Here is a 24,347-nt window from a genome sequence, read left to right on the forward strand (position 1 = left end):
TGATTGGTAAAAAGCCCTGTTCCTTGTAGGATCAGTAATTTGGCGTGGGAATGGACGCGTTCTCGCATCCTTGAAATTGGAAGAGAAAAAAAAGTTGTGAGTGGGTTCACGTTTGGTGTTTTTGTGTCCTTATTTCAGTAGGAAATGTGGGTTTAAAGCTTATCACAAGTCATTTCATTTGACAGTTTTGATTTTCAAAAGAGAAAGGCCAAATGTAAATTCTTCTCCCTTCTCTGGAGACCCAGGCAGACTTTTAACATCAAGAGATGTACATACTTCTCCTGCAACAAATTTCCCATAAGCGGTAGCAGTCTGCTTTGTCAGGAGCTCCGTGACGCTGCGTAGTTCACTTCTCTCGTACTTAATGTTGACGTAAATGATGAATGTTCGTTTCTCGTGGTGATGTGAGGCCTTAAGAATTTCTGTCATGATTATGTGCCTGTCTTACCTGACTCCTGCTTAACATTTAGTTTCTGGAAATTGTCTTTACTAGCAAAGTAGAAGTTACAAGACCTAAATTTTAGTCACTGACATGAACATGCCTCACAGTGAGTGACTGCCTTAAAAGTTCTGTGTTTGTTAGCCAGTCATGCTTTTCACTGAAATACCTGTAACGTCCCACCATCCCCAATTTCTAAAACTGCAGTGACACTGGAGTAAGTATATGCCAATGACTGGTCACATATTTAGGAAGAATTAACCTTACTTACAACATAGACTCTCGTGATTCAAATACATTCAACACATGGCTAGACCTCAGAAATGGTCTAAGAGCCTAATGGGCAGAGACAGAACATTTCCACAAGACAGTGGGTTTCACTTTCCTGTACTGCATCCCTGACGTCAAGACGTTGTACCTCAGCCAACAAGCAAAATATTTAGCAGTCTCCTCCTACCACAAGAAAGCTGTTGTACATCCATTGTTCTCCAACAGCCTTATCTTTCTCTATTTTATTTGAGAAACTACACTTCATAGTATTAAACATCTACCTCAGATAAACTGTCGATTCATTCGTTAATTTATAACAATATATTTTTCTGGTTGGGTAACCAGAAAAATGGAACAGAAGCAATAATCAAAGATACTGTTAATGAAGACTTGTCATGTTGGAAAAGAGATCAAGTAACAAAAATTCATCTCTGCCCTGGATATAGTCCTGTGACTTTTTGATTTTTAAGCAATGAGGGAAAAACACTAGACTTCGGAACAGAAAAGAATCAATTGCTTACAAAGGAATAAAATTTATGCTGGCCTCAGACTTTCTACCACAGATTGCCAGATAATGATGTTGTGGCCACAGAACTCTATTTGATAGGATATCATATGTATGTATGTATGAATGCATTATCATTCGAGGTCACATAAAATACACTTTTCATGTCTTTCCTGAGAAAACTCGCTTAAAGATAGATAGCTAAGAGTTAAACAACCAAAGAATTGGAGAGATGGGATATAAAAGTAGTATGTTGAACATACTAAAAGTTTGAAAAGATAGTTTAGAAATATAGAAGTGTAAATAATGACTCACTAACAACAGGATAGATGCAGAACTCCTCTATCAGTCAAGATGAAAGGTGGAGATTAGGCAGAAGTACACTTGGGCCAGGTTTCTTGGCTAACTTTGGGGAATGAGGCGGGAACAAGTGTTATACTTACTCCTTTTCAATCTCTTAATTAGCAAGATAGGCATCCAGGTGTGTTTTTTAAACATTTAAAGTAAACGTACCAGGATGAAAAGCAGTCATTTCCTTGTATGTCACAGAAAGAAAGAAGAAAATACTGCAACACGGAGAAAACTACCACCACACTTACCTTTGAAACATAAATGTGAGAGTTGTAATAGCCATAATAGTTATTTACTATAAACTACTGAGGGTTATCCCAAGAAAGCTGATTGATTTAACGTTATGAATGGTACTAATACATCAAAACCGTGGGTCAGATGTTCATCTGAATAGATGTTGAAAGAGAGCTTCATAAAATTAAACATCCATTTTTGCTGAAAATGCTTTAGAAAATGAGAACACACAGAGAGTTGCATGATATAGTAAGACACATTAATTCAGACAAATAGCCAGTGTCTTATTTTGTGAAATACTAGCAACATTTTATTAAAATCTCTCCCCATTAATATTTAAATTTATCCAAGAGGTTCTTTGGGTCAAGCAACACACAAAACTAAAACAAAATCTATAAGAGCTGGTAAAGTTTGTTATATTTGAATGACATAAATAACCTAGACTATGCAAGAGAATTAAGTGTAAGTACTAAAGTAAGTACTAAAATTAATAAAAGTATTCATTAAGTAGATTGTGTAAAGATGAATATATAGAAATTAATGTTGAATATTATCAGCTATAACCAGTTAGAAATGATAATGAATAAAAGGGATCAATTCATGATAGCATTCCACTCTCTTTTCCCATATCCCTTTTTCCATCAAAGAAATGGGTCATAAATACCATACCTTTGAAGTAACAAAAGAGACTTGAAAAAGATTGCTGTGTAGAAGCAACAAAACTTTATTTGAAAGCAAAGCTATTTTTGAATAATGGAAAGATATGTTCTGTTCATTGGAGAAAAAGCTAAATATTATAATTTCCCCATATTAAATCACAGTTCTAAAGCAACTCTAATCCAAATCCTCTTGACTGTGTGATTCTGTGTGTGTGTGTGTGTACATGTGTTTATTGCAAGCACCATGTTCACTCTGTAGTTTAAGCAGAGGAGGAATTTATTACAGAATATTAGGTAGCTCAGAGAATTTTCAGGAGGACCAGAGAGTGAGCATTGAAGTCCACATAGCCTAGAAAAGTGCATAGACCACATCATGGTACTGTGCAGAGCAACTCCTGGCTACTGTGCCCATGATTCTGAATGCTAGAAACTCAGACACTGCTGCCCCTGCCTCCAAGAGGGGTACCCCTGCCACCACTTTTGCCGTGAAAATTAATTACTTAGCCACCTATTTCCTCATACTGCCTTCTTTCAAGCCAAAAATTGAGTTTAGACTTAATTGGCAAAGCCTTGGCTATGCCCTCATTGCAAAGAAAGCTGGGAACATGGTTGGTGGCATCAGTCTTGGGGAGACAGCGCTCTTGATGTGGGAAATTCCTCTTCTCTAGGAAGACCGCTCAGAAGATACTGGGTGAGCATAAAGATGCAAATACTCACTATGGTAACTGGACATAATGACTATAAAGTACATCTGGAAGACTGTGTAGATACCGTTGGCCACATAAATTCAGGAAGATGGACCTGACTACCTGAGTTTAGCAGATATCATCTAGGGTGATGACAGGGCAAGCAGTCTACCACACATGAAATAAAAATTGCCAGGGATTGATAATGATATGGTGACGGAAACATCACACAGCCCTGAGAAAGAGAGAGTTTTATCAGTGAATGGTAGTGGGAAGATTGACTATCCATATGAAAATGTGGGAGGTAGACTTCCTTCATACTATGTACTAAAATGATTTTCGGACAGCTGTTAAATGATGTGTAAAAATTAAACCCTAAAAAATAAAATGAAGATGTAGTTATTTAGCATGAGGAAATAATTTCTTAGCATGAAAATGTAGAAGAAATAGCTAAGGAAAAGATGGATAATACGAGTATATTAAGAACTTACAATTCTGTAAGTTAAAACCACCATAAAAAATTAAAATACTAGCAACTGAGAAGATATCTCCAACAAAGACAATGGGCAGAAGTTTAATATTATTAAGTCATAAAAAAAAGTCTCATGAATGAAAGAAAAAATTCTAATGTCCCACTAAATAGGCAAAGGACATGAACAGACAGCTCACAAAAAAAGTAGACATGACAAAAGTTTGATCTCACACTAATCAAAAAAATGCAAATCAAAATAATGAAATACCAGTTTCACCTGATTTGCAAATATTAAAAAGCGCACACGGTAATAATCATTTCTGGTGATGGTATAGTGAGACGATAATGCTCAGTACATTAATGTAAATTTATAATCTTTTTAGAAAGCAGAGTGGTATTTTGTCAAGAACACTAAAAATAGTTTCCATCACTTGAACTATTATTTGCACTTCATGAAATATAATTTAAGGAGTTAATCAGAAAAGTACTCAAATACATATTTAAGGATATTAATTGCAGCATTATTTATAATAGCACAAAAATGGGCAACCACCTAAATATTATATAGTGAGAAGTGATGCTTAAACTGTAGTCCATCTGTATAACAAATATAGCCATTAAAAATCATCACAGCGAAAACAATTTAATGGCATAGGAAAATTATGATTACAACCTAATTGTAAGGAACAGGATACAAAAGCTGAATATGGTTTGTGATCCTATTTAAAAGTATGTTTGTGGGGCACCTGGCTGGCTCAGTCAGTGGAGCCTGCCCCTTGATCTCGGGGTTGTGAGTTCAAACCCCATGTGGGGGGCAGAGATGACTTAAAAATTAAAAAAAGTACGTTTGTATGTACGTGCACACACTATCAAAAAACAGGCTGAAGAAACATACCACGCTACGTTAATAGGATTACCAGTTTTATTTTTATAGTTTATTTTCCAAATCCTCCACCATGTGTTACCTTTAGAATCAGGTTTTTAAAAGTTATTTTAGAACTGAGCAATTCCTGTACTATGGATTTTCAACATTTCACCAGCAAAATCCCACGTGCATACTGCTTCCACTCTCACCATCTGCCTTCAGTTTGAAGCAGTTAAACGGTTTTATGTTTAGCATCTTCCAATATTAGTAGCAGTACTAAAGTTATCCCCTCAGTCTGATTTATCCTTACTCAGCCCCTCAGCGGCGGTGGGCATATGCTGCTGCGTTCTACCTGACTTCACCTAGAGAAGCACGCGTCTGCCGCAGATCAGTGTAGAATCTGGGTGAAGAGCCGAGTGTTTTTTCATGACACGTATTGTTAAATAAAAATGGGTTTTGGGGGGGAGGGGTGATCTCAGTTAATTGCTGTTGGAAAACATTACAAAACTATTTAGCAGAACTGCTTCGTTTTCTAGTTAATAAGATGTTAATTAGAAATATCCTAAGTAAAAAGGGTCTCTGCTAAGATTCAAAAATTGTAAATCCCCTGGCCTGTAACAGTGGAAAAGGTTTTGTCCTGCTGTAGCTTCATATCCTAAGATGCAAACGCTACCCCTCACTTAGGCATTATCTCAGCCATTTTCCACCTGAGAGCACATTTTTAATATGAGGTTTTTAAATCACTCTATGAAATTATGAGCTATTATAACATTTAAAATTTCTTTTAAAATTATAAGTTGATTAATAACCAAGCGTGGATGTTGTTATTATGTTTATTTTATGTCTGCATGAAGCAGAGCCAGCAAGTCCGAGTCCGGTTCCCTTGGGAAACTAGTTCAGGTCCCACGTTGGAGTGTTCATTGATGACATACTGAGGCATGACACTACTCCCGTCCTCCTGCTCCGCTAAAACCATCATCTCCCAGTGGTCAGATCCAGTGACTTCTTTATAAAATAGTATTATTCAGCCTGAGCGCCCTGGAAGATTTAATATCAGGAACCATTTCCTACCTCTTGATGATTTCCCTTCCCTTGCTTCCTCTAATTCTTCAGTATTCCCGTCCTTCCCGTTGGCTCCTTTTTGTGTCCTCATCCACTTTAACTATTGGAATCCCCTTGTGTTACCTCCTTTGTCACCCTTTACCTGTGACAAGCACTCCTTTACCACGACCTGCCGCTTCGTGCATGTGCCAGTTTTTTCTGCAGTTCTATCTTGGGCCTGGACATTTCGTCTGAACACAGATGCATGTTTCTATTTGCTGGAGCTTTCTCCATCTGAACGTGTCCCCGCAGCACCTCAGATCCAACTGTAAGCAAGTTGATTCTCACCAGGTCTGTTCATTCTCACTTTTAGCAATGTCATTGTACCTGGCTACCCAGCATCTTTCGTCCACCCTCCCTGCTAAGTCTTAATTTCCCTCTGAAATTTGACCGCTGGTGCTTCGCCCTGGCCCCAGCCCCTGGTTCAGGGCTTTTGCAGCGGAGTGAGGACTGGGTTCCCTCTTTCCGCCTGCTCTCACTGCCTGTGTGCACCTCAATCTCCTTTCTCTTCTTCGTTGAAGGCTTTTTTTTTTTTAAAAAACACATGGATGCAATTATGTCTTTAAAGAAACATTTGTGGTTTGTCATGACATAGACGAGTATAGGGTACCCAAGTGTGATCCCCAGATCAGCAGCAGCTCCAGGAACTAGTTATAAATACAGAGTCTAAGGCGCCAACCCATACTTACTAATAAAGTAACTATGGGGGTGGTGCCCAGGAATCTGTGGTCTAACTAATTCTCAAGGTGATTCTGATACACTCTGCAGTTGAGAATTACAGCTCTTTAAGTTCTAAAGCCTGACTACACATTCGAATCACCCGCAGAGCTTAAAATAATACCAGGTCCCAGACCAATTAAATCAGAAACTCCATGTGTCTGACCTGGCATCAGTATATATCTTTTTTAAAGCTCCCCAGGGGATTTTTGATCCTTAGTAAGGTGAGAGAATAACTTAATCTGTAAAATTCACTTGCTTTAGCAAAATCTAAAGCAGTGTTTTTCAAACTTGAATGCACATTGGAGTCATCTGGAAAGCTTTAAAAATGATCTTGCCCCAACTGCGGTCCCCATTCTGATTTAATTGGACTGAGGTATAACTTGGTCATTGGGGTTTTTTGTTTGTTTGTTTGTTTGTTTTAATATTCCCTGGGCTATTTTAATGTGAATCCAAGGTTAAGAATCACTGTTCTAAAGTTAGGATTCTGAAACTTCAGTGTGCCTGGGAATCACCTGGAGTACTCGATAAAAATAGGGACCCCAGGGTTCCAGCCAGGTGCAGAATCACCTGGAATACTGCCTTAAAGGATAGTTCCACCTGGCCATCAGGTTTTTCTGGTTTAATCTTCATTTGTTCTTTGTGCTTGACATCATTCACCGCCCTGCCCTGCCTTAATTTCCTACAATTTTCCTTCTATGACATCAAATGACTTGGCATTCCTTAAATGTGTCTTGTTTAAAGCACTGGGGAAAATGTTGATTGTTAAGGCCAATAAATGATCTTCAATCAGTTGGTTAGTCATTTAGAAAAGAAAAAACTGGACTTCTATCTCAGTCCGTACACCAAATAAATCTCATATAGATACAGAAAAAAAGGTAATTAAAAAGAAACCATAAAAGTACTAGAAGAAAGCATGGCTGCATTGAGGAAAGAATTTGGAAGTGGGGAGGGCCTTTCCAAACAAGGTATAAAACCTAAAGTCATAAAGGAAAATGGTTGATATAAATTGGATTAAACAAATTTCTCCTTGGAAAAGTTACCATAACCAACATTAAAAGATAAGAACAAGTGGGAGAAACATCTTCAGTGTATTGACAGAACTGCCTTAAGGTATAAAAATACAAAAACATAACAAATCAATAAAAAAGGCTAACCTAACCACTCAGAAGAAGAAAGTAGGAGCCAGATAGTTTGTAGAGAATGAGACAAAGATGGTTCACATATTAGAAAATCCTCAGGATCCCTGACAACCTAAGGAAGTACATATAAAGATGGCACCTAAATCTTTCAGAAGTCAGCATGGGCAAGACTGGGGGGCTAGTGTGCCCCACGTGCTACCAGTGAGAATGTACAGTAGTGCAGTGATTCTGGAGAGCAATTTAGTGAGAGGCACCAAAGTGGAAGATGAACCCATGTTTGGACCCAGCAGTTCTGTGTCTAGGAATTCAGCTCTTGGATGCAGTCACTGTGTTGTTGCTTCACAAACTGGCCCACCTACGCAGAGGGGAAGGGGAGGCTGAAAAAAGAGGCAGGTCGCTCCAGATCATTAAGGGGCAGCTTTAAAAGCAAGGGACCTTATTTACAAGACAGTCTTGAGGGGCTTCCAGAGGAGTAGATCTGTGTGTCGTGACCAGAATCTTACAAGTTTATATAGAGGATTTAACTGGGTTCGGTCACGTATCGAGTCCATATCTCTCTCTCTTTCTCTCTTTCTCTCTCTCTCTCTCTCTCTCTCTCTCTCTGTCTCTGTCTCTCTCTCAAGGCTATGTCCTTGGAACAGCTTCCCCTATGGGAATGGTGAGCGCAGTGTACATTCCATGGACAGGGGAGGGGGTCAGGAGCCTCCAGTTACCTGGGTCCAGCTTCCAGATCAAATGGAGGGCACATGCTCTGAGTGACTTTCTCCAGAGAGTATTCACAAGATACTCATTGAATCATTAAAACATTGACATCAGTCTAAGTATCCATTAATAGGAAAAGAAAGTAAATTATGGTACAGGGCATACTGGAATTTTATTTGATGATAAAGATGACAGAGATTTAGGTGTGGTGATACAGAAACATGTAGAAAGATTATTAAGAAAAAAGCAAATTTAGAACTATATGTACACAAATATATGGCATGGTATTATTTTGGGATACTTTTATATTCATAATACATGCTTGCACATCTATATGTATTTCTGGGTAGGTCCATACCCTATCAAAAGAGGTTGCACGTGAAGAGTAGAATTGGGGGTTGGGAGGTGGGCATGGGGGCCCAGAGCTTGCAGCAGTACAGATGTGTTGAGATCATACAAATGTTGGAATGAATCAGTGAATGGAAGTCAGACTTTGGGAGAGATTTTTAGTCTTTATTGTGTACCTTCTTGAACTATTTTTTTTAAACCATGTGTGTATTATTGCTTTTGTAGTAAAACTAAAGTACTTAAAAATATGCTGTTCTCTTTTACTGCTCTGTCCCTTTGCTTGTTCTGTTTCCTCTGCTCCAAAAGTCTCCTTTCCTTCTAGTCTTTCATCTACTATTTTCCCTGGAGGTTCAGGTCAGAGGTTGCCTCTGTGTGGCCATCCATCCCTCTTCTGAATGCATGGCTTCCTCGCTTTATTTGTACCACATGAGTGCAGGATCTTATTATGCTCTGTTCTGTCTGTCTTCCTTGTCTGATGGGTGAGAGCATTGTGGTCAGGGATGGTCTGACTCATCCGACTTTCTCCAAAGGCAACCAAGAGTCTGTCATTATAAACATCTCGGTATTTTCCTTTTGAGCTCCTGAGTGCTGGCCTGCCTTACAGTCACGCGTGGCCTGATGCAGGAAGTGATTGGCCATTTCTAACCGCTCAGGTATTCTGGAACACAGAGCTCTAGTCTCAAACATGGTCTCCAGAATTGCCAGTATTCCATTTCATCCGTCATCGCTGCCAACATCACTTGAAGGAAGCTGCTGGTATCACTTACTTTAGACTTGATGGATCTACTGAAGTACCCAGCATATATTGGCTTTTTTCCCCCAAGCTTTACGGAGACGTTATTGATCGATAATGCATGTAGGGTGTACAACATGTTGGTACACGTATATATTGTAAAATGACTGCCACAATAAGCTTAGTTCATACCTTTATCCCCTCACATAATTATCATTTTTTTGTGGTGGTTACTTTTAAGATCTATTCTCTAAACTTTCAGGTATGTAATGCAGTATGTTGATTACAGTCAGTACACTTTACATTAAATCGTCAGAACGTACCTTCTACCTACAATGTGTACCTTTGAACGTCTCACCATTTCCCCCAGCCCCTGCAGCCACCATTCTACTCTCTGTTCTTAGGAATTCAGGATTTTTAGACTCCACATGTAAGTGAGAAAATACAATATCTGTCTTTCTCTGGCTTATTTCACTTAGTGTAATACCCACAAGTTCCATCTATGTTACTGCAATAGACAGGGTATCCTCTTTTATGATTGAATAATATTCCTTTATGTATATGCCACAGTTTGCTCATTCATCAGTGGACACATAGGTTGTTACTATATGTTGGCTGTTGTAAGTAATGCTACAGTGAACATGGGGTGCAGATATGTTTTTGAGATAACGATTTCATTATCTTTGCATAAATGCCTAGAAGTAGTGTTTTCCTTATCTTTGGATAAGTACCCAAAGGTGGAATTTTTGGTTCATATAATATTTCTATTTTTCATTTTTTGAGGAACCTTCGTCCTGTTTTCCGTAGTGGCTGCATCACTTCACATTCCCACCACTTATGCATGAAGGTTTCTTTTTCTCCACATCCTTGCCGACACTTGTTGTCTCTTGTCTTTTTGATAGTAGTTACTCTGATAGATGTGAAGTGATATCATTGTGATTTTGGTTTGTATTTCCCCGATGATTAGTGATGTTGAACATTTTTTCATGTGTCTCTTGGCCATCTATACATCTTTTTTGGAAAAATGTCTAAAGTATTTGCACATTTTTTAATTGGGTTTTTTGTGGTTTTTGTTTTTGAGTTGTATGATCTCCTTATATATTATCAGATAGATGGTTTGCAGGTATTTTTTTTTTCCATTTGGTAGGTTGCCTTTTCATTGTGCTGTTTCTTTTGCTTTGTAGAAGCTTTTTTTAAAGTTTGATGTATTCTTACTTATTTTATTTTTTTTGTTGTTTGGACCATCAGTGTCGTATTCCAAAAATTGTTGCCAAACCGATGTCAAGGAGTTTTTCCCTGTTTTCTTGTAGCAGTTTTACAATTTCTGGTATTGAATTTAGTTAGGCATGTGATTTAATATATATATGATTTAAAATTTCTACCTGTTCTATACCTAGTTTTTCCTTCAGAGGGCCATGGAGATGCAGTCGTGCTGTTTAAGAAGAGTAATCGCAACTTTGTTCCCTACCTCAACACCCCTCAACATACCTGAAGGGTTCAACACATTGTAATTAATAACTGTGGCTCCTGAAGTTAGTGATTTTCTAAAAGTTGCTATTTGTGCCGAGAATCTCAGGGTTGTGTGTAGTTTGGAATGAGAGCCCTCACCCCATCTATCAATAATTTAGGATTGTATGCTAAAAATACCATGGATACATGTATAGAACATAAATAGAGTAAGGACCTGAATGGACACATCTGGATCATGGAAAAGACCAAATCATGTTTGTTTGTTTGTTTGTTTTTAAATTTTTTTAAAGATTTATTTATCTTAGAGAATGTGCACACATATCCCCGTGTGAGGGGCAGAAGGAGAGGGAAAGACGGAATCTCAAGCAGACTCTGCACTGAGCATGGAGCCCTACATGGGGCTTGATCTCATGACCTTGAGATCATAACCTGAGCTGAAACCAAGAGTCAGACACTTAACCGACTGAGCTGCCCAGGTGCCCCCAAATCATGTTTTTTTTTTTTTTTTAAGATTTTATTTATTTATTTGACAGAAAAAGAGAGAGAGCACAGGCAGAGGAGGAGGCAGAGGGAGAAGCAGACTCCCTGCTGAGCAGGGAGCCTGAATCGGGACTCAATCCCAGGACCCTGAGATCACTACCTGAGCTGAAGGCAGATGCTTAACCGATTGAGCCACCCAGGCACCCCCAAATCCTGTGTTTTGTAAGGAGGAATGATTGGAATAATTAGAGTGATCTTATTTTTTCTTCTGATAATCACATGTTGCATTGAGATCCTGTGCATTGATTTTAACTGTCCTAATAATTTTTAAAGTTCCAATATTACATGAACCAAATACTTGGCATTCTGCGTATAAGAAAATGGAAGCGGGAAATGCACAATCTTAAGGCAAATATTTCACTCATATACTGTTAGATGGTGATTGAAATGAAAACTGGTGTTTAACTTTGAATAATCAAAAGGTTAAACTTGATAGTAAAAGTGTAAACAAGTTTGTGGTCAATGAATGGGGTTTTTTTTTTGTTGTTTTTTGCCAATGTTTTCCTCTTACAAAGACTTTTAGTCTTAATTTAGGAACATAGGAATGATACACACTGAAGCTTGGGGGGTGTTACACCCTGTTTGAAAAGAAGGGAGAAATTCTGGAAATAATGAAGTGAGTATAGAGGAAATAAAAGAGTGAGAATAATGAAGTGAACGGTAGCAGTAGGATCGGGTAGAGGAAGTATATCATTTATTTGATTAACCTCAGAGAACACCTGTGGGCAGGTGGGATTTCCAGAGTGTTCACATGGTAGGATGCTCTTTGTTTGGATTGATAAGGGAGGAATTTCAAGCGTTAGTCCTGTTTTGACAATACTTGGAGGTCACATGAAGTGAATTTGTAAAAGGGACATTGAACTATTATTGTACCCGAGACAAGGAGGGAAGGTGCATTATAGAATGAAATGGGGAAGTGAAAAAAAAATCCACACTTCCTGGTTAAGAGGTCTAAAGGACGAGTGAGAGTTTTGAATTTGATTTATAGTATACAAGCAAATTCTAAGGTCGTGGTTCTCAGTCCTGGCAACAGTTTACAATCACTCCATTTAAACAGGGGCATGTTAGGGCCTGGATATCAGCATTTTTAAAGCTTCCCAAGTGATTCTCTTACACACTCCAAATGAGAACTGTTTATTGATATAAGGATATGAAAAAGGAGAGTGAAAGAAAAAATATTAGAACAAAGTCTCAGGGCCAGGGAATTTCCAATGTCAGTATGGTTTATGGGAACTCAGAGTCACAATTCTGAATTGTTAGATACTTGGCACATTGCATATTATTTTATAGTGAAGCAATAGAATTGAATGTCTTTGATTCTTTTAAGTCTGATCCTGTTTCTGGAGTTAGCAACTGAAAATGATTAGGTAACTACTAAAAGAAAAAATATTCATATTTTGCTTCTTTCGGTTAGAATTCTGGTGTACCAGCAGCCAAAGGAACATTTAGTACTCGTTAAATGGGACCACCTTAAGTAGAATATGTATTTTTTTTACTATGAAGAACTGAAAGGAAAAAGTCTATAATAGAGAATACATTCAGATTATATTTAGCAAGGTATATGGATGTGTACCATGTCATTTAAATACTTCCCCTTTGACTAGAAATTAATAAGCAGTTGAAGCAAACAACTGAGAAGAACCAATTTCCTGAGAGCACCCTCCCTACTCTTCTAAGTAAAAAGGGAAATTCTTTGTATCTAATTATGTTAAAGAATTGAAATCCCTTCATGTATGACAGAAAAAAAATACACGCACCTTAGGTTACATTCTTTAACTCAGTCTTTTATCCTGATTCAGATACTAATTAATTATCTAAGATGAAGGAATGCATCAAGGTTCATAAAATTGCATGAAACTTGGAAATATCTTTTACAGTGGCTATGTTATTAACTCGCCTTCCTTGACCTTACCAATGCTACTCAGCAACTTTAAACAAAGACTAAAAATAATCTCTTCTCTGTTGTGGGGAGATGAATTACTATAGATGGGAGGAAAATACACAACTAAAAATCAACTTCCTTCATCACTCTTGACATTCACCAGTCTTTAGTCGGGATCACCTTGAGATGTGACATCAATTCAGAGTAATAAGGAAGGGTCAATGAAAAGCTAAAACATTCTCAAGAACCCATTATAACACATCTCCAAGGGATTCGTGTCAATGCCACAGCATTTCAAATACAGTACACAAATTCCAGAGGACCAGCTTCATGAAATGGAGACAATAGGCATCGGTGAGAGTCTTATGACATAGAAATTGACCTGTTATTGGATCTCTCTTTTACTCCCTACATGTTTTCCACCCTCGCACCTCATCAGTCATTCCTTAGAAAGCATTACATGTATGTTTGTCACGAGTCTGTTGTAACACAGTACATTCTCCATATGGTATTGTCATTGAGAGTTCATTTTTAGTAAGTAATTTTGGTACATTTAAGGGCTTTGGTTTAAGAAAATTTCTTTTTCACATGAATTTGGATCTAGAATTGGTTTTGCAAGATGACTCCAGAGCTGGATGATATCTAGAGTTAGCTGCCTCTATCGGATTTTTAGCTCTTTGGGTCTTATTCACCACTTAATCTGTTGTAGTAGGTAGCTCAAAGCTCTGTGCATAAAAAGAACTTAATACATAATTATTGAGTTTAAAAAAAAACAGCATGTTTCTATTTTTTGTATTATAGAAACTAGGTTAGGCATGAGAATTCAAAATACACTTTGTGTTTATCTACATGTATAACTGGAGTTTATCCCCCACCAACATTTAGAAATAGCAATTAAAGGAAGAGAGAAAGGGAACAGAGTACATGTTGTTAAATTCCATTTAGTTTTACCTGTGGTGACAGGAGATAGAATGATTGAAGTTATCATTACTCAATCTTCAGTATTTAGCCTATAGAATTTTCCTTCTCTACAAACCTTTCACTAGCACTCTTGAGTGGTTTGAGTGTCTGAAACAGATCAGGATTATTCAGTCTGTTAGGCACTAAATAATGTGAGCTGGAAAAATATTACTTGCTCTCAAGTACAATAACAAAAACTACAACAGAATTTTTAAGTAATTAATATGTTACACGAGAACCGCAACTAAGTATAACATAGTTATATGTAATTGCATATAATGTGGAGTATGAGTACATTTTGATATATATGAAATTATTCCAGGTGGTGTCTCTGTAAGTAAAAGAGCCTAATGCCCACCCGGTATTGGAGTTATATTCTTAGTTCTGTCTTACACTCCCGAACCCTATCCTCCCTTGGTCTTCCCGGTCTCAGCGCCAGCATCTTACTCGTTTGTTTAATCTTGAAATCTAGGAAATCCTCTTTGTTTCTTCTCTTTCCCTCATCATTCAGCAAGTCCTATTTGTTCTAGTGCCAGAAGGGACCTGAGATCTGCAGTCACCCCATCCAAACCAGCATATCTTGGCTTGTCTGTGCTCATAGCCTCCTAACTGATCTCCCTGCTTCCACTCATGCCCGCTTCCAGCCCATCGGTCACAGAACACCAGAGGGATCTTTCTAAAATATAAATCAAATCTCATTATTGCCCTCTATGGTGGTAGAGGATTGATAAATATTTGTTGAATGAATGAATCAGATGGTAACAGTGGTCTTGGCTGCTGAAGGATCAGTAAGCAATAAGGGACAGGGAAAACCAAAACAGGTTCAGAGAGCCCAGATTTTATGAAAACTTTGGTTCATTGTCTGTAATCCTCTGTGTACTTGAAAACCTGGGCACATGAGTCTACTTCTATTCATTGGCCTGCTGTGGACACTTCACAGCCTGCCAGAGACAATTCCACGGAAGGCCAATCAAGATTGTTCTGTGTCCACTCCGAGTCTAAACAGCTGCCCAGATGTAATTAGTATTCCACAATTGTATCTCGAGAGGAGCCAGTTGCTGAGACAGCTGTCTAAGTGGAAGGAAGATTTTTAACTTTTCTTGTATGAGCTGGGTCTGGTAGGATAGAGTCAAAGTTCTCAGGTGCTGGGGACTACTGTCTCTGCAAGTTCACTCAGCTTGAGATTCCTGCATCACTGTTCTAGTGCCTGTCTTATCTGCTGGAATTCACCTTGGAAGGAGATGTTAGGTTTGCTTCTTTCAGGTTTGGTCTTAAAGTCTAAAGCAATGGTGCTCAGAATGTCCTACAAAGCGATAGGAAGCACGGTACTGGCTGTTACAGCATAAAACGCCACAAGTCATTTTAGCTGATAGTCAAGTAATGACAACAAGGATTCAAATGGGGGCTTATTCTTTGATCCTCCAGGAGTTTCAAATGGCAATTATCATTATTTCTTGGATTCCCTCAGTCCTGATAGAAAATCAAGGCAACCAGAAACTGTCATTTTGTGAACAGACAGCTATTAAAAGCACATTAATAATCTGTAGTGGGTATAGCATATGCCTTTTAAAAAGATTTGCAGCTTGTTTCTCTGTGGTAAAGACACAGGACTTCTCCAACCTAATTACAAAGCAATCAAACAATTTAATTAATCTGGAAATCACTTTCTTAACCATAACTGCCTTGAAAATGAGGCACCCTGTGCAGAGCCATGAGGTAAAGTCCCATTTTGTTATATTGCTTGTATATTGGCCATGCTAGTCCCACCCCCCCCGGGACCCTGGAGTTAATTACCTACCAAATGCCTGACCACTACTAAGGTTTACTTTACCAGGTCAAAAACATCAGCGGCGATAACAGCATTCTGTAAAGTGTCCTAGCACTCAAATATCCGAGAGCCAGCAAATCCCTGGGAGCAGCAGGATTTGAGTTATAAGCAAGTGCTGCACATATGGGCAGAGAATTAACTGGCACCGGTTTTCATTCGAGAGTCTCTCAGGTATTGCTTTGCAGATGGGTGGATGGATTCAGAGAGCAGTGCTGTGAGGAGTGAAGGTCACGTATAGGACTCTGGTTTCAATCCGTCTCGCTTTCTCATCACTGGGCATGTCCACAGCAGCCTGGTCCTCATTTCTTAAGAATACGTATAGAAGATGCGCTTTTTAATTTAGTCTGTTCTAAATGAGTGGTATTTTCATCACTGTATAACAAAAGAATGTCCCTAAGGCTTCAGAGACTGAATTAGGTAACATAGAAATCAATTTTTATTTCAAATAAGAACACAGACTTCAAAGATTGACTCCCAGAGGCCCCTGGGTGTCTCAGGCAGTTAAGCATCCGACTCTTGATTTCAGCGCAGGTCATGATCTCAGGGTTCTGGGATCAAGCCCAGAGTTAGGCTCAAGCTGGGCATGGAGCCTGCTTACGATTCTCTTTCTCCCTCTGCCCCACCCTCTCTAAAAACAAAACACAACAAAAACAGAAACAAAGATTAACTCCTACCTATCTAATCTCCTAATCTTGTTACTTCTCCCTAAGGAAAATGGAGGAATATTCTGTAATAACACAAAAATCTACAGAGTACTCATCCTCCCTTTTCATCTCCTATCACCACCATTCCACTTCTCTCAAAATTCCCTATCAACAGGCATTCTCCCACAATGGGTAGTCAGTCACCCACGGTCGACCCATATTGGAAATGTTGGTCACTTGTGACCTGTACTATTTTCATCACTTCGTTTCTAGTGGATCACTAATTATGCTTGGTTTGCTCACCAAAATATTCTTTCTATTGGCCTTTCATGTCCTAATCTAAGCTCCTAAACCCTCTTCGTTGGCCACTCATCAGTCCACCCAACACATTCATGCCAGGTTAAAATCTGTAGCATCTCTCCCTTGCCTGCTTATGTCTCTTAAGGCCCTCCCCCAGTTAATACCAATAAATATAGTTCACAGCTCATTGGCTACACCAGTCTGACTCTCTCCTACTGCCAGAGTATCTGTCTCTACTGTATCACCCTACTCTGTTTGGGGTGTTTCTGTCCCCTTCCTGAGGTTCTTCCATTTCTTCTCTTGAGCTAGCTGAACTGCCCTCAAATTACCCTGTAATCTCTTGTCTTTAATGAATTATCAGGTATTCTAGTTCAGACTGCCATCATTTTCTCTAATATCCCACTACGTTTAAGAGCCTTTGTGATAGCCTGTGGGGTATGTGTGCGCCTGTACACATGGGCATTTAAACCTAGCCTAGATCTGCCATGAAACAGGAAGAAAGATCTGTTAATAGCAAGATTATGCAGATGGCTCTGTAGTCTCGAGGTTCAAAATGTGGGAATTTGCATTTGATTTTATAGCAATGTAGGAGTAGATGAGAAGAAAATGAGGGACGTTTTCAGTTGATGGGCTTAGAAAGGCAGCACAAAATGGGGAGGCAAAACTCAAAGATTAGAAATGGCTCATGGTAGCCTTGATTTTTTTTTTTTTTTCATTAAGAGCAGAGTTAAGTTAACCTGCCTCTATATATCTTTGTCTCGGCCCATTCATGGTCAAAGTGATCACTTGCCATGTATTATAGGATGTTACATGACTTTCTGGGGACCAATCATTAAAATCTCTAAAAGTGAAAAGGGTTTTAAGTTAACTCCTTGTTTCTCCCTTCTTCAGGGTCTTAAAAATTCTCAGTAAGCTCTGTCCAGTTCTAGTTCATCTCATTATAATCTCCGGATACAGTGTTCACTTTACAAAGAACATGGAGCTAAGAATTTGGTGCCAAGTTTCATTGATCTTATTATTTATTCTCAATGATTGGGTAGGAGGGATTGTTAAACCACTCATATGTTGGCTTCCAACAATCAGCTGTTTTGTTTTTCCTAGTAACTTACTGGTAGTTTGCTCTACATGGGGTGTGAGGAAAGTGAACATTTTTTTCCAACTAAACAAAATCTACACTAAAATTTCTGGCATTAGATTCACTGCTTTTTCAGAAACTTTTAGCCATCTTGAATTTTTCAATATGTTTTAAGGCTGTGAAGAGTGATATATAAGCTAAGTTGGGAAGAGGCTGGGCAGGGGGAATGAAGGCTGTTGGGAAAAGTTGACAGAATTTAATTTAGCTGTGTGGATAAATGGACAGAAAGAGTCCTGGATTACTAGATGGCAAAAGCAGAATCCATTTCTCTAGGGGCCCAAGGAACAACAGATGCAGAGACATGATAAATTTCATTGCAGCGGAGGGAAAAATGCTTCTAGATTCTCTGGCCATTAAGAAATAGGCTTTTCAGTGCTTCCTAGTCAAATGGCTTTAATTGTGCTGTCTGTCATAAAGTTAATGGCATCTGTTGAAGACATCACTATAAAATTGGCAACCTTAAGTTAATTGAAAAATTTCAGTAGAGATGTAACCAAGTCCAGAAGTCCTCGAGGTAACGCTGAACTTATCCCCTTTAATGGGTTAGTCTGTTCTTTTTGCACGCAGGTAATAAATTGTTTACAGATAGGTACTGACTTGAACATGCAAATCTTGTATTCCTCACACCTAACTACAGTTGTCACTTCCGCTGTGAAATCAGTAACGTGGGAACTGGCTGGCTGTTAGGGATTAAACGTATCGTCCTGATTTATTTTCCGTGTTTCAAGAACATACAAGATTAGTTTGCAGCCTTTCCTCACCTCCTTCTTTAAAGCAGCTACAGTTCCATCCAGTCCTCAGATAATTCTGCCAATCTAATTAAACATGCAGAGGGAAGCCGGGTGGTCTGGAGTGTCCTGAGCTGCCCCTCACCAGCTGCCTGCCAAGCACTCTCAATGATCAGCAGCAGGTTGAGTATTCTGGTGGAGAAAGTAACAAGCCCCCGAGGAGCTGCTCTCCTTACAGCGAACAGTCTGTGCTCACCCGCCTCTGCGGGATTTGACACCCTCTGCCAGTGGTGGTGGCTTTGAAAGCCTGCCTGGCCAGTCATAGCCCAGATGCTTAGAAGCAGGGGGACTGTTGAAGAAAATATTGATACAGGCTAATCCTGCTGGGCCACTCGGGCCATAGAGCTGGGTCATTTGAGAAATAGGTCCACATGGCTGGGTTCTTCCCAGTATTTTATGACTAGTACTGACATTTCCACTTTTAAGCCATGGACTCCAGAATACGAGGATTTATTTTTGAGAAGTCAGACATGTACTTGGTTTCTGTAAATAAAAAAATACCAAGTTAGAAAACCTGAAAGTAGAAAGCCGCACCCCCACCACCAGGTGAAGCATATACTTCCACACCCATCCTGTTACTTAAGATGTTAACATCTGGGGGCGCCTGGGTAGCACAGTCGTTAGGCGTCTGCCTTCGGCTCAGGGCGTGATCCCGGTGTTCTGGGATCGAGCCCCACATCGGGCTCCTCCGCTGGGAGCCTGCCTCTTCCTCTCCCACTCTCCATGCTTGTATTCCCTCTCTCGCTGGCTGTCTCTATCAAATAAATAAATAAAATATTAAAAAAAAAAAGAAGAAGATGTTAACATCTGGAAGAGTAAGAAGCAAGACATTTGTATATACATTATTTTGTAGGACTGAAATATTTAGGGTATTAATCCCTGGGAGACTACTGCTTGGTGATAGATGTGCTTATTCATGTATCTTGCACCCTCAAAACGCTGTGCTGGAACCCAAGCCCATTCCCTCGCTCTCCCCCACCCCCGCCACCCCTGCTCCTGCTCCAAGGAACACTGAGACATTTTTGGAGACATGGACATTGGGTGAGAATGTACAGAAACTCATTACTAAAAAGAAGGTGATCCTGGATGTGGATAATGTTACAAAAACAAAATCCTGTTATGATTTTTTTCCCTCTTTCTCTTTACAGGAAATAGCCCTCAAGATAGTCCAAGAAATTTCTCCCCCAGTGCCTCAGCCCATTTCTCATTTGCACGGAGGTAAGGACTTCCTGTGAGTCGAATCATAAAGTGTTATATTGAGAATCGCATCTCCGGAACCCCCTCTTTCTCATTCCCCCCCGTTCCCCTGCCTTCTGCCAGTGAGATGCTGTTCATTATCACATACGGCCCTCTCTGAAGCTCCCTGCCCAAAGATAGCTTTACACCAACACACAACTCTGTTGTAAACACTCCCGCTTTATAGTTTAATAATGATTTCTGACTCGTGCTAGAGTTCCATGTACCTCTCTTGGTCCTTCCCTAGATGGTGGGCTCCCAGTGAGGGAGAGAAATGACTGTTGCCTTTTTTCTCTTAACTCTGCTGCAGTGCCTTGTACATGCTTGCTGTTCATCAGATTTTTACGGAACTGTCCGAGCTTACAAGGAGTTGACTCATCTCTGTGTCCTGGTGCAGCTGTTTTTGTTGTTGAAAAAAAAATTTTAATGACCTTTCTGGGATCACAGGGTATAAACTCTAAGATGCCTCTTTACTTGAGAGCATGAAGCCACCAATTTAGTGATCCCCTTGAGATAAAGCCACACATGGACTATAGGATATTTTATGTTTTCTCTTCGTATCTTAGTTAAAATTTGGTACCAAGTGTCAAAGATACATGTGTTCAGTCTGGGTCATTGAGCCACAAGGGAGTCTTGCTGTTCAGAGGATCATAGGCACGTGATGTAACATCCAATCTTGTCAGTTCTGGATGTTCTTTGGTGATTTCTCCAAGTCAGAGGAGTCTACACAACCACATTTTCTGTGTTCCGCACGTAGCATTAGTGTACCTCTCCCTGTCCGAGTCCAACCTTCACCTTCCTGGGCTCTCTCACCCCTCTCACACACATACCCTATCCTCTCCTGCCCGGGAAGAACTCAGAGAAAACAAAATGCCCCTTCAGCCAGGTCTCTGAATAGTCAGGATAAATTCAGTTTATGGTCTGCACGTCCAGCATATTTGCTAATTTTCCTCAGTGACCTAACTATACCATAAAGTGCATTAACGTAACACTTAATAAAGACATATGTGTAGGTTAAAAAAAAAAAAAAAAGATGTGTTTTAACGCATGTTACTAACCAACAAAACCTGCAGTGTCCCCACTGCCATTTGTCAGCATGTAATGCATTTATATTACTAAGTCCAAAGAAAGGGACCTGTCGGCAGGATTTTCAGAATTCTCTGTAACTGAGAGTCCCTTGTAAATGTTACACCCCCCTGCCCCCACCATTTGGCAGAGGCCTGTGTGTGTAAGGTACCAGTTCTCCATCGTGGGCGGGACACCAGAGGCTCTTAAGGAACTTGAGACCTCCACCCTGACTCTTTCCCCAGTTCCAGCTTCTCTTCTTTTAGCAACTTGTTCTAAGCACTGTCAAGAAAATGTGAAAATTAACTGGTCCCACAAAGCCTGTGTTTGCCCAGTTAATATTAACTCATGATAGTGCTACTCCTCTAAGTGGAAACAAAAAATCTTATGAAAATGGAAAAACAAGAACCCACCATAGTCTTTAAAAATATCTCTTAAAAGAATGTGTTTAATTACTTTAAGTAATAAGAAAAATGCAAATCTCATTATAGCGTGCATTTAAACATGACAGAAATCATAGTCTCTTAATCCTGTCAGATTTATAAAAATGAAGAGAATCTGATAATTAAGTGGGTGACTGGAGGATAGATGAATCTGGTTTCTCTTCTATTTAAGAAAATACACAACCCCCAGGCATGCTAATTTTTGACAAATAAACCATAAACCATGACAGAAGATTATCACAAGAGACCTGTAGTTCATTTTGCATGAATTTCCAGATGGAACTCCCTCCACACTCTTCAAAAAATATTAATTTAGATTGGGGCATGAGTGATCATCTTTTTAAACTTTTATTCAGGTAAACAGAACCCTGCATTTGCTCTGAAGACTCAAATTGGTATATTTTTATTTAACATCTGGTGTCTCTCTCCTCCATGTTAAAGTTGATTTTTATTCAGGAAACATGGAAACCCACTCATGGGTCCCCATTCCCTTCCATTCGGTATGCATTTTTGAGCCTTTGAGAAGTAATACCATTTTGAGACTCTCACATGTTGTTATTTTGTATGTTTAGTCCAACAGAGAAGAGATTGCCCTGTCTTTAAAATTATTCTTGAGTAGAGGGATAAAGATCAGGTTTATTAATATTTTCTCATCTTATACCATTATGTGGCACGCACACACACACACCCCTTACATATACCAGTATGTGAAAATACTCCCCCACTAGACATCCACTGTAATGAAATAGTTTAATTTCAAACTGGAAAATATGATGGCACTCACTTGCTATCTAATATGTATATTAGATAGATAGATATAGATATAGATATATGTGAGTAGAACTATCAAGGTAATTTTTTACTACTGAGTTAAAAGGATGAAAATGAGCATTGATTGTAGCATAGTAAATTTTGTCAGGAGCAAGGAAACATATGTTTATTTTCCTAAGACCTGTGCTACAGATTTACAGTCCATCCAATTACAGAATTAACATTTTTTCTTTGGCTTAAGATGGAGGTAATAACATTGTTGTGCCTTTCCCGAAAGCTGTTGGAGTTGACACATTACATACTGCTCGCACTTGCATTGGAAATACAGAGCCCTGAGTACATGCCACGGGTGTTTCCTAGCGGCCTCATTGTTCCTCAAGGGTAGATCTCAGAATATATTTCCACGAGCAAATTACTAGAGCAGACTGGCCTGCTGAGTTCAGGTCATTAGACACTTGTTGAGCACCTGGCATAGTTCAAGTTGTTATAGTATCAACCAGAATGTACAATGTGTCACTCCAGGTGACTGTTACAATGAAACAAATAAATAAATCTTTTCTTCATATAATTATAATAGCCAGGTTGATATTGGGACTTTTCATTTTTTCTTTGTTCTATACCATGTTAATCTAAATTTTTGTGAGTAGTGTTGAAATCATGTTTTTTTTGCAAAACTTTTTGTATTCTATGCTCCCATCAAATGTTTTTCCCTTCTTACTTTTTCACTTAGTTTAATATGGAGAGATTTCTACCCCTACCACCCCCCCCCAAAAAAAAATCACTCTTCAAAAAAAGCCTTGTTGCTTTGGCTAGAATGTAGTCTGTCTTCCAATAATATTTTATGGGGAGCTTCTGCAAAGAAAAGACAACATTGTTAGCAGGATCCAAATTGCACTTGTGTGATAGCTTTCTTGGAAAAAAAAGGGTGTGCTCTCTCTTAAGTACTGTATACAGCATATATAGTAACTTCTGATGTGCAGTCGTCATGGTAATGAAAATGCAATGGTCCTTTGTGCTCCATTTGAGTATATAGACACAGAGAACTTGGGGAACTTCATGAGACATAAATTATTTCTGGTCCGTGGCTGCACATTCTTGTTTAAACATCTTTTAGTTGTGTGTTTTCCAGAGTAAGCAAATATAATTTATGTTTCAAAACTAATAAGAACATGTCTTTTCTTGGAATTGCTCATTCATGTGAAATATATTCATTGATACCTGAGGGAAAGGAGAGTTAATGAATCACAAAACAAAATCATGGTGGGGGAAATCGTGCCCGAGTTCTTTCCAGAGACTAGTTTCTGATAATTGCTATTAAATGGACTTCTGATAATTGCTATTAAATTGCTATTAAATAATCCTTTTAAAATTCATACCCCCCCTTTTTTTTTACTTCTAAAAATTGGAGGTTTTAAAAATATAAAGTACAGCATGGATTTTTAAGTCTTCAATAAATAGCCGAATAAAATATGACTAACCTGTGTCCATTTAATTCATAGATATTAGAAGCATGTTATTATTATTATTATTTTCTTAAATCTTTAACATTTTTAATTGTTTAAAACTATTTTTAAAGAACATATGACTTAATTGTTCCCATTCCTTGTACCTGGTATATTTACAAATATTTTATTTTGCTTCTTTTAAAAAAAAAACAAAAAACCTTGATTCAATTGTTCTCCAATCATGATCACAGAAATGACAGGTAATTTTACTGAAATTTTAACATTGTAGTATTTCTGTGATTTGTCCACTTGAATTTCTCCATTTTGTCTTTGTGGACCATTTGCATTTATTGGAGGAAACATCCATGGTAGCCTGTGATTATATTTTCCCTTGACTGTAATTTAATCTCAAATGTCAGTTTTTTACATAAACATCTAATTGTGACGTTTCTCAAATTCAAGTCTAGTGCTGTTGAATCCCCTGACTTCAACTTCCTGTGAATGTGTCTCTGGTATATTTGGCCCCCTCATATCTCTCACTTGGTAAATTAGTACAGTCATAAATTACAAGAAGTCTATGTAGATACTCCATCCAAAGAATGCAGTAGGGGCCTTT

At 38.7% G+C, this 24,347-nt stretch overlaps 1 protein-coding gene across 20 annotated transcripts in view; it reads left to right on the top strand.

Annotated features, from left to right (window-relative positions):
* The window catches only part of MAST4 (microtubule associated serine/threonine kinase family member 4), a 535,574-nt gene that overhangs the window by 436,772 nt on the left and 74,455 nt on the right, over positions 1-24,347 (top strand). For all 20 annotated transcript variants that reach the window (XM_044384142.3, XM_057307021.1, XM_044384143.3 and 17 more), the window contains one exon: positions 19,920-19,989. In XM_044384142.3, coding sequence (XP_044240077.3) covers positions 19,920-19,989 — 70 coding nt within the window. The remainder of the gene's footprint in view (positions 1-19,919; positions 19,990-24,347) is intronic.

The sequence above is a fragment of the Ursus arctos genome, unplaced genomic scaffold, assembly GCF_023065955.2.
Source record: "Ursus arctos isolate Adak ecotype North America unplaced genomic scaffold, UrsArc2.0 scaffold_5, whole genome shotgun sequence".
In the NCBI taxonomy this organism is placed as follows: Eukaryota; Metazoa; Chordata; class Mammalia; order Carnivora; family Ursidae; genus Ursus; species Ursus arctos.